At 38.9% G+C, this 13,241-nt stretch overlaps 1 protein-coding gene across 1 annotated transcript in view; it reads left to right on the top strand.

The window, feature by feature from the left end:
* Positions 1–371: 371 nt before the first annotated feature.
* Positions 372–13,241, top strand: part of Dpyd (dihydropyrimidine dehydrogenase) — an 813,096-nt gene continuing 800,226 nt past the window's right edge. Inside the window, exons 1-2 of the mRNA XM_032896921.1 lie at positions 372–410; positions 1,309–1,419. Coding sequence (XP_032752812.1) covers positions 372–410; positions 1,309–1,419 — 150 coding nt within the window. The remainder of the gene's footprint in view (positions 411–1,308; positions 1,420–13,241) is intronic.

The following is a 13,241-nucleotide window of genomic DNA, read 5'->3' as shown; positions in this document are numbered from 1 at the left end:
GCAATTCCAGTCTCAGGTGATGCAGTGCTGGATTCACTGGCAGCCACAGCCCTGCCTGGCTTTATACCTGCATCCTGGCAAGCCGAAGGTGAATTCTTAAGCTTTCACAGCAAGTATTCTATTCACTGGCCATCTCCACAGCCTTGTGTTTTCTAAATCTTTTCTTTTTTTTCTCTTGCTATTACATACTGCTTTTCACCACATCAAAACTGTTGAGAGATATTCGCAGAAATGTTGATTGGCTTCAACTGAAGCATTTGTCACTGGAGATTTTCCTCTCTGGTGAAAATAAAGCTTTTTCTTATTGGGGACACTAGGTTTATGATTTTATTAGAATTTTGTTATTTTTCACATTATACTATAATTACACCATGTCTCGCTTCTCCGTTTCCCCTCCAAAGCCCTCCTGCGTATCCTTACTAGCTCTTTCAAATGCATAGCTTCTTTTAAAATATTTTACATATATATTTATATGCATGTACATATATTCTGAAATATAATCTGCTCAGTCTGTACAAGATTAGTTGTTTATCTATTTTCACGGCTAACCTTTTGGTATTGGGTAATCAGTTGGTGTGCTTTTCCCTGAGGAAGACTATTTCTCCCACTCTCAGCACTCCTTAATTGTCCACAGTTCTTTGTGTAGGGTTGGGACCTAGGGGTTCCCCACCCCCCGGCCCGACCATTGTGGTATGTCTATTGTTCAGTCCTTGTTCAGCTCACGCTCAGTCCCTGTTGGTGAGACCACAGGTGTAGCTTTTGTCACTATTAGTAGAAAAAGTCTCACAGCAAATACCCAGATAATTTGGCTTTCAGTCTTTCCAAAATGTCTACAGTGTCTGCAATGTTCCCCCAGCCTTAGGTGTAGGGGTTGTTTTGTAGAAGTATCCACTGGGCAAGAAGTTTGAGAACTATTAGATGGGATATTAGAAGTTACTATATTTACATGTTAATTTGCAGCAATGACATTTTGTTTTCTTATTTGCTTAGCTCTGTTAATTACAGTTTCGGTTCTTCTTAGCTTTTCCTACTGCATTCTTGTATTATATTTCTATATTTCTGTGTTACGTCTAAGATGTCTTTCTTAGTTTTTTGTAATACCATCATAGGAACTCCGGGTCATGTACTAATCTGTTTAGATTACATCTATTTTTTTTTCTTTTTCTGTTTCTCATGTATTATGAGAGTAGTCACCCTCAGCTAAGTCTCTCCTTAGACAGAGTGAGTGATCTAAAATGAAATTTTGATTTGTCTTACCGCCAACACAATTACTTATTTTCATTTGTATGTTATTTATCCTGTCTTCAGAGTATCCTGACTTTAAATCCTCGAATACAAGCTCATGCAACTCTCCGTTCCACCATGGCCAAGAAACTAGACAAGAAACATTGGAAAAGGAACACTGATAAGAACTGCTTTGTGAGTATTATGGACACACGATTTCTTGCTAAAAATTATACCCCACAATGAATACAGTGTCATTTGTATCTTAGAAATGTAATTAAATATTTTGATGCTGCTGAGCTTTTAAAATGATTTAGAGATTTTATATCTGAAAACAATCTCATAATGCTGTTTAATTTCAAAGCTTTGCACATCTGTAAAAACTTAAAATTTTATAAGTATGTTACCAGTATTACTTTTTCTAAATTCTTTTTAGAAATAAAGCTTTCAATTTTTAGCTTAAAATTGTAACGTACAATGATAGCATGCTGTAAGATTTTCCACATCACAAGTTCTAGTGTCACTGAGGAAGGTGGGGCACATGGCTACCTGAGTGTTCAGTATAAACCTTTGGCACCCAGGTAAGGCACAGAAGCAGAACAGTTTCTCTGAGGTTCCTTATTTCTGATATTTAATTCTTTAATGTGTTTTTATTTGCTTGTTGAGAGCAGGGACTTGTTGAGAGGCAGGGTAACTCACACTGCCTCTTACCCATGTGGTTCCTTTTATGCTTGCCCTCTGAGTTCTAAGTTTGTATTTTAAGCCACAGTGCCCAGCTTAGAATTCTTCTTATCTGTGTTTATGGCTTGATCACAGTACAAGTCTTAGGAAGGACATCACGGTAGCCCACAGCGGATTTCTGGATTACAAATATTTAAAATTGGAAAGAATTCCTTTTTCCTGAAATACCCCCCAAAAATGATTTTTCCAAAGTAATTAATGAGGCTGTGGCCTGAGCTTGCTTGGTGTGTGCTCTCTGGATGCTCTTTATATACTGCTCTTTAAGATCTATGACTTTAGTTTTGTCTTTTTCCTTCTTCCTTCCCTTTGGAGGATGGGACGTAGGACAGGTACCCTGAGAAAGGTTTTGAAAACAAAGAGGCAGACCTACTGTGGCATGATCTCCCAGTCAGCTACAGCTGACTTTGGATTTGACATTGTACTTTCATTGGTCCACTCTTGTGAGCTCTGCTGACGTTTCCTCACAGGTTTTTGGAAGGACACCAGGGTAGCCCACACTGGTCACATGATGACATGCTGTGATCTTGTATAATGACGGAAGCAGTTGAGGAGAATGAGAGAAGAATAGTGCAGTTTTTAAATGTATCTTGTAAAGGCTATCAAGGAGAAGTCTCTCCTTTCAAATACGTGAAAGCTACAATCCAAAGACGTCAGATGCTTTCCCTAGGGCCTTTTATTTATAAACGATCTAACATTCTATGCCCCAGATTCCATTTAGAAATAGAAAGCTTTCCCTACTTCGATTGTTATTATCACTCCTACATTAAGAAAATGATCGTTCAAGATGTGATCTTATGTATAGACTTCCTTATTTCATTTCCTGCAAAATATGTAACTGGCAAAGGTCGTGTTGAGATAACTTTTCTCATTCACGGATTCATTGTTTTGAATTTATAGAAAGGCAATCTCACAGATTTGATTTAATATGTATGTTACACGATAAGGTGGTTATTACGAAGCATCACAGGTAGGGTGGCTTGAACTATTCCGTTTTCAGCCTAGTAGAGACTACTCTGAGATCAAGGTGTTGACAGGGCTGATAGCTGAAGAGAACTTTCTGCTTGTTTAATCAGTGGTGTCTGCTTCCTGTGCCTTTACCTGATCTTACTGTTCTAATGACTTGTTCTAATCTGTTTACCTCTTTAAATATTGTCTCTAAATATCTACATTTTGAGATCCTAGCAATTAGTATCTCAACACATACATTTTACAGAGACACAATTTAGCCTATAAAAATAACTTTAAACGGTCAAATTTACCCAGTTGTTCACCTTATAGTAGTGTATATTATGGAAAGAATTAGGAATTAGGTTAACATTAATTTTGTAGAAAGAAGATTATTCGAGGCATTACTTATTCAGTAGAGGAAAAACAGAGAAGAAAATCCTCCAAATTCTAACTACTGGGTCATGGTTAACTAAATTAAAGCAAATATATTCAGTGTTAAATTATATGGCCATTAAAATTATTTCTCAATAGTTAATACTCTGGGTTAAGCAGCCACAATCTACATTACATGTAAAGCACATAAAATATCACTGTATCTAATTGTAATTGTGTGTGTTACCTACAGCTATACCTTTGCGCATCCCCACAAAGAATAAAAATGTCCATACAATTATTAATGCTGATTACCTTTGTGTTCTTGACATTTTTGTGTACTCTGGGTTTTCTAAAGTTAGCAAGTATAAATGGGAAGATAAAAGCTTCCAATCTATGGAAAAATAATAATCTCATTGTATAAGATCAGATTTATTTCTGAGATGCAGGTCGCTCTGCAAACTCTAGCGATACTCATACACTGAGAGAGTCCAGCCATGAAGTTCACTCCTTGGGGAGATGGGGAGCTAAGGTTCAAGCTTATTCCCAATTCACTATTTGAATACAATTTCCTCTTTGATATAAATATTCGCTCTGTGCTTATATAAAGAATTTAATATAATTCTTATCAAAGTATATGATTTGATTTTTCCTTTTTAGTCTTTGTGGACACATAGCAACACCAACAGAACTATGCTCTGTCTCACCAGAGGAACCAGTAAGGCAGATAGCACTCAGGAAGGCACATACCTACAATAGCCAAACAAGAAAATGGAGGGAAACAGGTGTCCTTCTGCAATGCACACTAATATGGTAATTGGATAAGCTTGACTACAGCCCTGTCCTGAGATAAACAGATGCCCCTCTGTTTTTATTTGGGTAGTTTAGAGGCCAAGTAACAATTCTGTAACTTGCTAAATAGAAAAGGCTGATCTTGAACTCGTGGAGATCTGCTTGCTCCAGCCTTTAAATTGCTGATATTATATCTGTGACCAGCATACCTACCACAGTTGTATTCTTAAAGTCATCTCTGGCCCTTGCCTCCGAGGGGAGCGGGGCTACATTGCAGAGCCATTTGGATCTGTCTGAGACTGGATACTATCATGGATACATCTTGGGTCTGCCTTGTTTTCCTCCACTCCTCCCTACTGTGATTTTCCTGCACAGCGTTCATTTAGGAAGTTCATACGTCTAATCCGTGTGCAATTTTTCTTCTAGAAAATTTAGTTATCAAATGCTGAAATTGCTATTTCAGGGCCTCACCAACAGTGACTGCTATAACCCTTTAATTTCTCTTTCATGGAAGATTGATTCTCTCTTCCTTCAGTCTCCCTTCTTGCCTATCCCCCCTTTTCTGTGGCTGGTGTGAGTCTTTCTCCCACTTTTTCTACAAAACTTTATTATTAATGGGATCACTCCTCTGATTTAGTAAGACTTTCAGTCATATAACTCCTATGTTTGTATCTCTAAGTAATCTTTCTATCTCTACCATGGTAACTAAATACCAACTGAATAGTTCTTTGTACAGATCTAAAAGGTACCTCAAATACTGCATGGTGACAACCAACTTATGAAATCACTATCTTGTCCTTAAAATCTCTTCCCCAGAATCCTTGCTCTTCATCGTTTCCTGTAGAGTAAAACCATGGGAAACTCTGTGTGTGTGTATGTGTGTGTGTGTGTGTGTGTGTGTGTGTGTGTGTGTGTGTGTGTAAAATGTAGAAATGTAGTTATCACCTCCTCTCCTTTGTGTCTCTGTAGTGGCCTTGAGACCAAGCTCCACACTACACTACACTACCCCTTCCTGGTGGAGTTCGTTCTCAACTACTAGCTGGGCTGAGGACTCCTTTAAAAGTTCTGTGCTGAGAATCTGCCAGGGACCTTTCTGTGACAGCCACAATTTCCTTTGCTCACCTATCATCTCATCAAAGTCTTCTCCTGGAACCCTAAGTCAACCTCTGCCTGCCCTTTGTGGCATTTTGAGGTATTCCTTGATAGCTTCTCTTCACAGTATTTGCTGCTGTTCACCTCTTTTCCTCATAGGTCTTCATTGTCTTTCCTGTAAGTGTGTAAAACCTGGCAAAGCAGGAGTTTTGAATGTCAGTTGTCTTACCTTTCTTCTCCTTACCTGTTCCCAGCTTCTCACATGGCACCTAGTACATAGTTTGTACTTAATTCCTACCTACTGAATGAATGCATGCGTCAACAAATGAACAGAACTCCTGTTTCCCCAATTCTCTACATACTGGACTTATGATTACATATTTTCTTGCATGTAGTGATTTGCAGTTCTTTGTGAATCATTCAGGCTACGTTCTTTAGTTTACTCATGATAAAGTCTAGGCAGAAAAATGCTAAATGATTTATCTAGACTCCAATGAGTCCTATGTCCTTACCAGAATGTTTATATCCTTAGAAAAAGACAAATGTGTTTATGAGAACAGGCATATTTTAAAAATTCAAGAAAGCCTGGGCTGTGATAGTCCACACATTACTTCAGAAGACAGAATTAAGGCTTCAGTTTTGCTTTACCATGGTGAGCCTCGCTCCAGTCACACCGACACTGACTAGTCACAGTGTGTGCATCCAGGTCGCCTGTGAGGTATTATTATTATTATTATTATTATTATTATTATTATTATTATTATGCAGTCCTCACTCCCTCACTCCCTCTCCTCCATCTTCTTATTCATTTACCTGTTACCTGAGTATCCATGTCTCAGGTGTTCTATCATATGCTTCTTAGGGATGAATAGTATCTTTAGAGGTTCTAGTCTATACTTTTAAAGACAGACTCTAATTTCTTTCAATAAGTAGATCGTTGGCCTGTAAGCGAACAGCCATTGTTTTGTCCCAAGAATGAAAAATTTGAATTTTTTTACCCAGGAATTTCATTATTTGGCAGCTTCCTAGAGGTCTATGACTAATTGGAAATTCTGAATTACATAGGGAATTTAACAGCATAATGTTTTTGGACTGGGTAATGAATCACAGAGCACTTATTCCTAGTGTCTTTTAAGCAGGTGTTTCAGACCGCTGTTTATTTTTGACATTTTGAAAATGTTGAACTGTCCTAATTATATAAATATTTTGCAGTCATTTTTCATGTACAATTATTGAAGACCAGTAAATACTATGAATCAGAAAATTTATCCCAGGTGGAAAAAAAAAAGTAAACGTGGTTAAGTACAGTGAGTCATGTCATTTATTTTGAGTCATAGTGAATTTATTCTAAAATCATGACACACAGTAGGTGTTCATGGCTTAAAAGAACAATGATGATATAATGCCCAGTTAAAATTTGTTATTTCAGGTCCTATGTCTAAATTCTTATATTTTAACTTTAGAATCACATTGTAGTAACCATTATATTTTAGCTCCTCCTCTCCTAAATGAAGGACTGTGCATAGAGAGGGCCAAGAATCCTGGTTAATATAGAACTAGATATTGAGTCTGGCCTGAGAGCCCTTTAAGCAGGGTACTTCACATGAAGAGATAAAAATCAACCACTGACCTTTTCTTTTAGACAATGAATATGAGTACGGAATATTTAGGCTTTTGACAGAGATTCTTTTACTTGTATGTATGATTCTTTTTCCATCTATTACAGTAGGGTAGACATTTTGCCATTCAGCAACTGAAATAAATATGGATGCAGTCTAGGGCGTACCAAGGAACTAATGCTCTAAAGAAGACAGATATCAAAAATACTTACAGTAATATTTCAAAGAGAGAACAATATATGGGTTTTAATTATCAATCAAATTCGCCACCAGCTGAATTATTGTAGGATTTACTGTGGGAGATGGATTTAATGAGAAATATAGGAGGCAAGGGTTTTGGGACTGCTATAGAAAGTTAGTCAATAAATGGAGAGCAGGGTAAGGGAGTGTCTGAAAGAGTGCAAATGTGAAAATGATTAGAAATTAGAAAACATGACATGACAGGTAGGGGCATAAATTGGTGGGCAAAATGCTTGCTTTGCCAACACAAGTACCTGTGTTCCATCTGCAGAACCTACTTATCCAAGCCAGGCTTCATGAGTATGCTTGTAATTTTAGAGCCAGCGAGGAAGAGACAGACAATGCTTGGGTTCAGTAGCCAACTAGCCTAGCTTAATTAGCAGTTTTCAGACCACTGAGAGACATTGTCTCCAAATCGAGAAAGCAGAGAGCCCTTAAATGTTGACACTTGACTTTCCCGTCTGACCTTCACATTCATGTGTATGTATTTGCATGCAACCAAACCCAAAAGAACATATGTGCACAAATTATATGACTTGGGAGTTGAACTGGTTTGTGTATTAATGGTAAATAGGGTAAACTGATGTGGAATATTGAATTTAGGAAGTGTTATTTCAAAGTTAAGAGCTGGTGATGAAGAGGTATGGGTTCTAGCAGTGTTTAGAGTGGGGAGTGCAACAGGGTTGATCTTGAGATTGGGGTATGATTCAGCATGATGGAAGTTGGGCACTGTCAAATAGACAATATTAAATTACCATAGAAGTCAATGAAAAAAAGTGTAAGTAGGGACATACCTGATTCCCTTCGCTTTAGATCTTACAGGGTTTTGTGTGGCACTGAACTTGCTGCCCATAGATAAGGAGAGATAGAAGGGAGGATCTGGCTAAAAACAACTGTGGGAGAAGGCAGAGAGTTCCTGCCAAGGGGAGACAGATACCATTTGTTTCCTGTTTAACCTGTGGTCTCATGTGTTCCCAATGAGGTTCATTTAGAATCCCAGTGAGGTAATCTTCAGAATCATGATTAAAGTTTGCCTTCCCTTCTGGCCCTGTTTATCCCTCCCACCCCAACTCCCTACCCCACTTCACAGGTTTACCTGGTAACTACGAGATGATACCTAATTTGGTTATGTAAGTCCTAACAGATTCATTCACTCTTGTTTAGTTAGCTTAGCTTACAATGTGGCACTGCTAGACTTAATATAGAATGTGAGTAAAGGGCGTGACTACCAGGGCCTTTCTAAGTGTAAACTTAATTTCCTGAGCTTTGCGCCACATTGTTAGTGAGGAAGTAACCTGTCTTCACCTCTCCTTATACCCCCAAATTGCCAAACAATTCTCAAAAGCCTTCATCTATTACTGACACCGACTTTCATATTTAAAAGGTTTAATTTAAGCATACGTTCCTAAAATAAAAAAAGAAACATAACCAAGATTCTTTTCTTTACAAGCTTTTCTTTGTCAGGTAGACAATTTGGTGTTTGTGCAGAGAGAACCGATACAACTACATGCCCAGGGACTCAGGAAATGTGACTCCTTTTATTTTCCTCTAGTGGAACTTAATTTCTACCCTAGCAGTCTTTGTGGTTGAATGACTTTGTCTCTGTTACTTTGCAGCACTCTTTTCTTTCTGTCTGTATGTCTCCTCTACTTTTCTGGGCTGCTAAATGAAGTAAAGAGATATTATCTCATTGGTTGTAATTTTTTTTTATTAACTTGAGTATTTCTTATTTACATTTGAAAGTGTTATTCCCTTTCGGGTTTCGGGCCAACATCCCCAACCCCTCCCCCTCCCTTCTTTATGGGTGTTCCCTCCCCATCCTCCCCATTGCCGCCCTCCCCCAACAATCACGTTCACTGAGGGTTCAGTCTTAGCAGGACCCAGGGCTTCCCCTTCCACTGGTGATCTTACTAGGATATTCAATGAGGTGGGTTCAGTCAATTTTTTTTCATTTTGGTATATGTGTCTGTCTGTGGTGTGTCTGTGTGTGTGTGTCTGTGTGTGTGTGTCTGTGTATGTGTGTGTGTATGTGTGAGTAGTGTGTGTGTGCATGTGTATGTGTGTGAGTATGTGTGTGTGTGTCTGTGTATGTGTGTGTGTATGTGTGTGTGCGTGTGTATGTGTGTGCGTATGTGTATGTGTGTGTGTATCTGTGTGTGTGTGTCTGTGTGAGTGTGTCTCTGTGTGTGTGTGTGTGTGAGTGTGTCTCTCTGTGTGTGTGTACCTCTCCTATTCACACTCTGAAGAAGGACACTGTATGTCTTGCCCTATCACTCTCAACATTCACTTGAGGTAGTCTGTCATTAAACCCAGAGCTATGCAGGTGGTCAGCAATCCAGAGCAATCCTCTTGCCTCTGCGATTCACAGAGTTGGTGTTACAGGATTGCTTTAAGGAAAAACAGAAACCAAAAACCAGCCATTGGAGATTTGAACCTGAGTCCTCTTGCTTGAGCAGAATGTACTCTTACCAGCTGAGGCAACACCCCATCGCTTCCCACCCACTCAGTAAATCTTTAGGAAACTTTCTTGCCCTTCCGTCCCGAGCACCAGACTCCTCTCTGTCACCTACCTTTTCATATTGGGAAGTTCATGGGGATGTGGAGGTCCCTGTGATGTTCTGCTGGGCACTGGAGCTCAGGACTCTTCATATCTCTGGCCTCTTCCTCAAGGCTTCGGCTAGCTCCTAAGTCACAGTCTCCATCTTCTGACTACCACACACCTGGTGTTGGCCAAGCATCTGTGAAGAACCATGAGAACTATCCTACAACCCCTTTTCTCTAGCATTTACTTGTCTTTTGTTCCTTTCCTGTCTCTTTGTCATTAAAATATTAATATAACCTGTACTGAAAGGTTAAAAATTGAGAGAAATTGACTTTTTCCCTGCCTCACACTTCTTCCAGCTACTATGAATCACCTAGGTTTACTTCCCTTTCTCTGAACTTTTGATTTTCATGTTTCTAACTGAGGCTGAAACACTATTTCTCTGAGTTTTGCATTTATTTTCATTTCTTGGAGAAAGTATAGTATAGGGTTTATTTATTTATTTATTTATTTATTTATTTATTTATTATTTATTCTTTTGTTTCCTGAGGGCTTTCCTGCTAAAGCCCAGGCTGGCCTCAAACTCATAGTGATCCACCTGCCTCCACCTCTCCCTTCTGAGTGCTGGGATGTGCACACCTGGCTCAGGTCACTTTTTTTTTCTATTCTGAAAACTTCATCTTATTAATTAATTATGCATATATATGTGGTCTATGTCTAGGTATGTTCATGTGTGAATTCAGGGCCTCAGGAAGCCTGTGACCTGCCTTGTCTGTTTCTGGGAATCAAATTTGGGTCTTACACAAGAACAGTAAATGTTCATAAGTACTGGGTTATCTCGCCAGCCCTTCAAAGCAGTTCTAATATTTTCCCCTTTTTATTGACTAGAGAGAACCCTCTATGAGTCTGAGTCTAGTAGTAAATTACATAAACAAACATTATTGAAATGTTCATGATATGTAAATACTTACATTTTTCCTTCCTTATGAATTTATATTATATTTATAGTGTACAAGGCATTTTTAAAAGGATCTTATAAAATGCCTCATTTGGATGCTGTCTCATTATTCAGGTTTTATATATTATTTGCGTGTCTGTCCCCCAAAGTAAGTATATTTTATTTATGTTTTCTCATGCTCCAAGACTTATAGACTGAGTGGAAATTAGGATTCAGTTGTGTGATATATGCTGCATTCTGTCACAGTTTCAGGGGATAATGGTGGTTGAGAAAAATAGAAGAGCATGGGGTGGGAGTGAATGGCAGTAAACCCTGAGTAATTTACTGACAAGGATAACTCAACTACCTCCATTGATTGACCAATAGCTGCAGACGACTACTGCCCCACGCATTTCTTCTGCATCCGCCCCTCTTCATTTTCCTTTGCAGAACAATTGGCAGCTCACATACTATGTCCCATCATTAAGGTGTTGTCTCTTAATTTAAATGTGAAGTCTATGAAGGCCCATTTTTTTCATAGTTGAATCTGCTGCACCTAGATTAGTGCTGGGCGTGTGATGTGGTTAAGTGCTTAGTAAATGGTAAATAACTAAAGTATTTGCTGAACTCTTGACATATGTCAGAGCCTGTTCTTGGCACTAAGATTCTGAGTGCCTCCTTATGACACTTACATTCCGACGGAGCAGAATTATTATTGTTTGATTCTATGTATGTATAGCAATTGTAGTGACTATGATCGTCTTCTAAAAGAGCATGAATTCTTGGGAAGATCAAGGGATTGCTCAGTGACGTACATACCTAAGCCAGGCGTATATAACCTGTGGGTTGTGATCACTCTGGGTGTTCAAATGACCCTTTGACAGGGGTTGCCTATGACCATCTGAATATCATGTTTTTACACTGTGGTTCATGTCAGTAGCAAAATTATAGGTATTTAGTAGAAGCCAAAATACTTTAATGGTGGCCAGTCACCCAAACATGAGAAACTGTATTAAAGTATCTGAGCGCTGATCTAAGGCATAAAGCTAGAACTGCTGACTTCAGGAGTCTTTTAAATATAGGTCAAAATTTATATTGCTTTCCTTATGAGGACATGTTTTACATAATTCTCATCTACTGGCATTCATCTAGACTTATTTAAGAACTCAGATTAAAGGCTGAAGTGACGGTTTGTTTCTCCACTGCCTGCCCACATGACGTGTGAACTCTGCGGGGCATCCCCTGAATATTTTGGTGCATCAGCTCAGCTTTGGAGAGAAGTTAATTCACACAGTGGTGAACTGTATTAAAGATTTTACTCATTGTTCCACACTTTTAAGGTGTCTCTCCAAATTAGTTCATCCATTTAAGTGCTGGGAACACTTTAATCATCCTCAGCTTGAATCTCACTTATACAGTTACCAAATAGTAACTGAAGATCTTGTAGGCTTCGCCCATTGTGGATGATGATGAAAATGGAGGCAAGGTCCCCGGTTGCCCTGACAGGATACACATATCTGTGTGTTAAACTTGTATTTCACACTGATGTTCTGTCAGTCAGCCTGCCGTGGGACTTGTGGTGGAAATGCATAGCTTGGCTTGAGCATTCAAGATTGGCCCTCATAGGAAAGCAGTTTTTATGCTGAAGTTAAAGAGGGAGGTTGAAAGAAGGAAGGCTACAAAGTGGGAACCCGCCAGAGTGGAAAACATGTCGGGGAGATCTCTGAGAAAACTGACAGAGTCGAAGGTCAAAAGGCAGCTTGCATTCTGCAAGGAGTAGGTTGTAGAGTTGAGGGAAGGCATAAGCGAGTAGTGTTGAAGATGATGGCGGCTAGTTACGCTTATTGACATGGTCAATATCTATTTATTTCATTAAGAGAAGCGCAAGCTAGCTCATTAAGGAGACAGACTCCTTGTTTGACGTATGCTATAGTTTGGTGTTGGTCAAATATTGTGTTCTTGTGTTGAAAGTGGGGTTTCTTGGTGCTTTATTCTTGGTTTGGCAAGAGATTTATTCTCTGAGTAGATATGTGTAATAAAACGGTAGCTGCCTAGAAAGAAGAAAAGTGTTAACTCTTGATATCCCGAGGCTGTTACCGAAAGGCTTTGTTCAATTATTTATTTCAGGCCAATCACAACTTCCTCTACATCTAAGTGGCTCACAAATTAAACTCGTTTGTAATTGTCTCCCATCAGCTCTGCTGCTTTTATTGTCTTCTTCTCTAGTTTAAAAATTCCATAACGGTGAAGCAATTTTTACACCTTCTTTATTGTTAATCGGAATAGAGTTTAGGCACCTGGTCCTGTTTCACAAGTAGCTGAAGAAAGCTCTCCGAAGGTGGATTTCCAAAAGCTTTATTTGCTAAAGAAGAAAAATATTCTCTGCATAACTAGCTGCCTTGTGTTTGAGGTTGGAATTTTAGGGAAGATGTTTAAGGATGGCCATGGAGCTGTAGACAGGTTGGTTATGAGTTTGACATCCGGGGACTAAACAGTTTGGGCTCACTCAATGCTTTTGCCATTTACTAACTACGTGATTTTCACTGGAATGAATTTCGTTCTGCTTGAAAATGAAGACAGCAATAAAGTCTACACACTGGCTCAAGAGAGAGTGTGCATGTGCATGATCTAAAACTGTGCCCATCATACATGTAGCCATTTCTGAGTGTTGATACTGATGAGAATTGACACTTGGGGTTGATGTAGTTCATAGATTTCTGATTCTGAGAAAGTG

This window comes from Rattus rattus, chromosome 3 (genome assembly GCF_011064425.1).
Source record: "Rattus rattus isolate New Zealand chromosome 3, Rrattus_CSIRO_v1, whole genome shotgun sequence".
Lineage (NCBI taxonomy): Eukaryota > Metazoa > Chordata > Mammalia > Rodentia > Muridae > Rattus > Rattus rattus.
The sequence above is the reverse complement of the archived record's forward strand: the minus strand, read 5'-3'. Positions and strand labels throughout refer to the sequence as shown.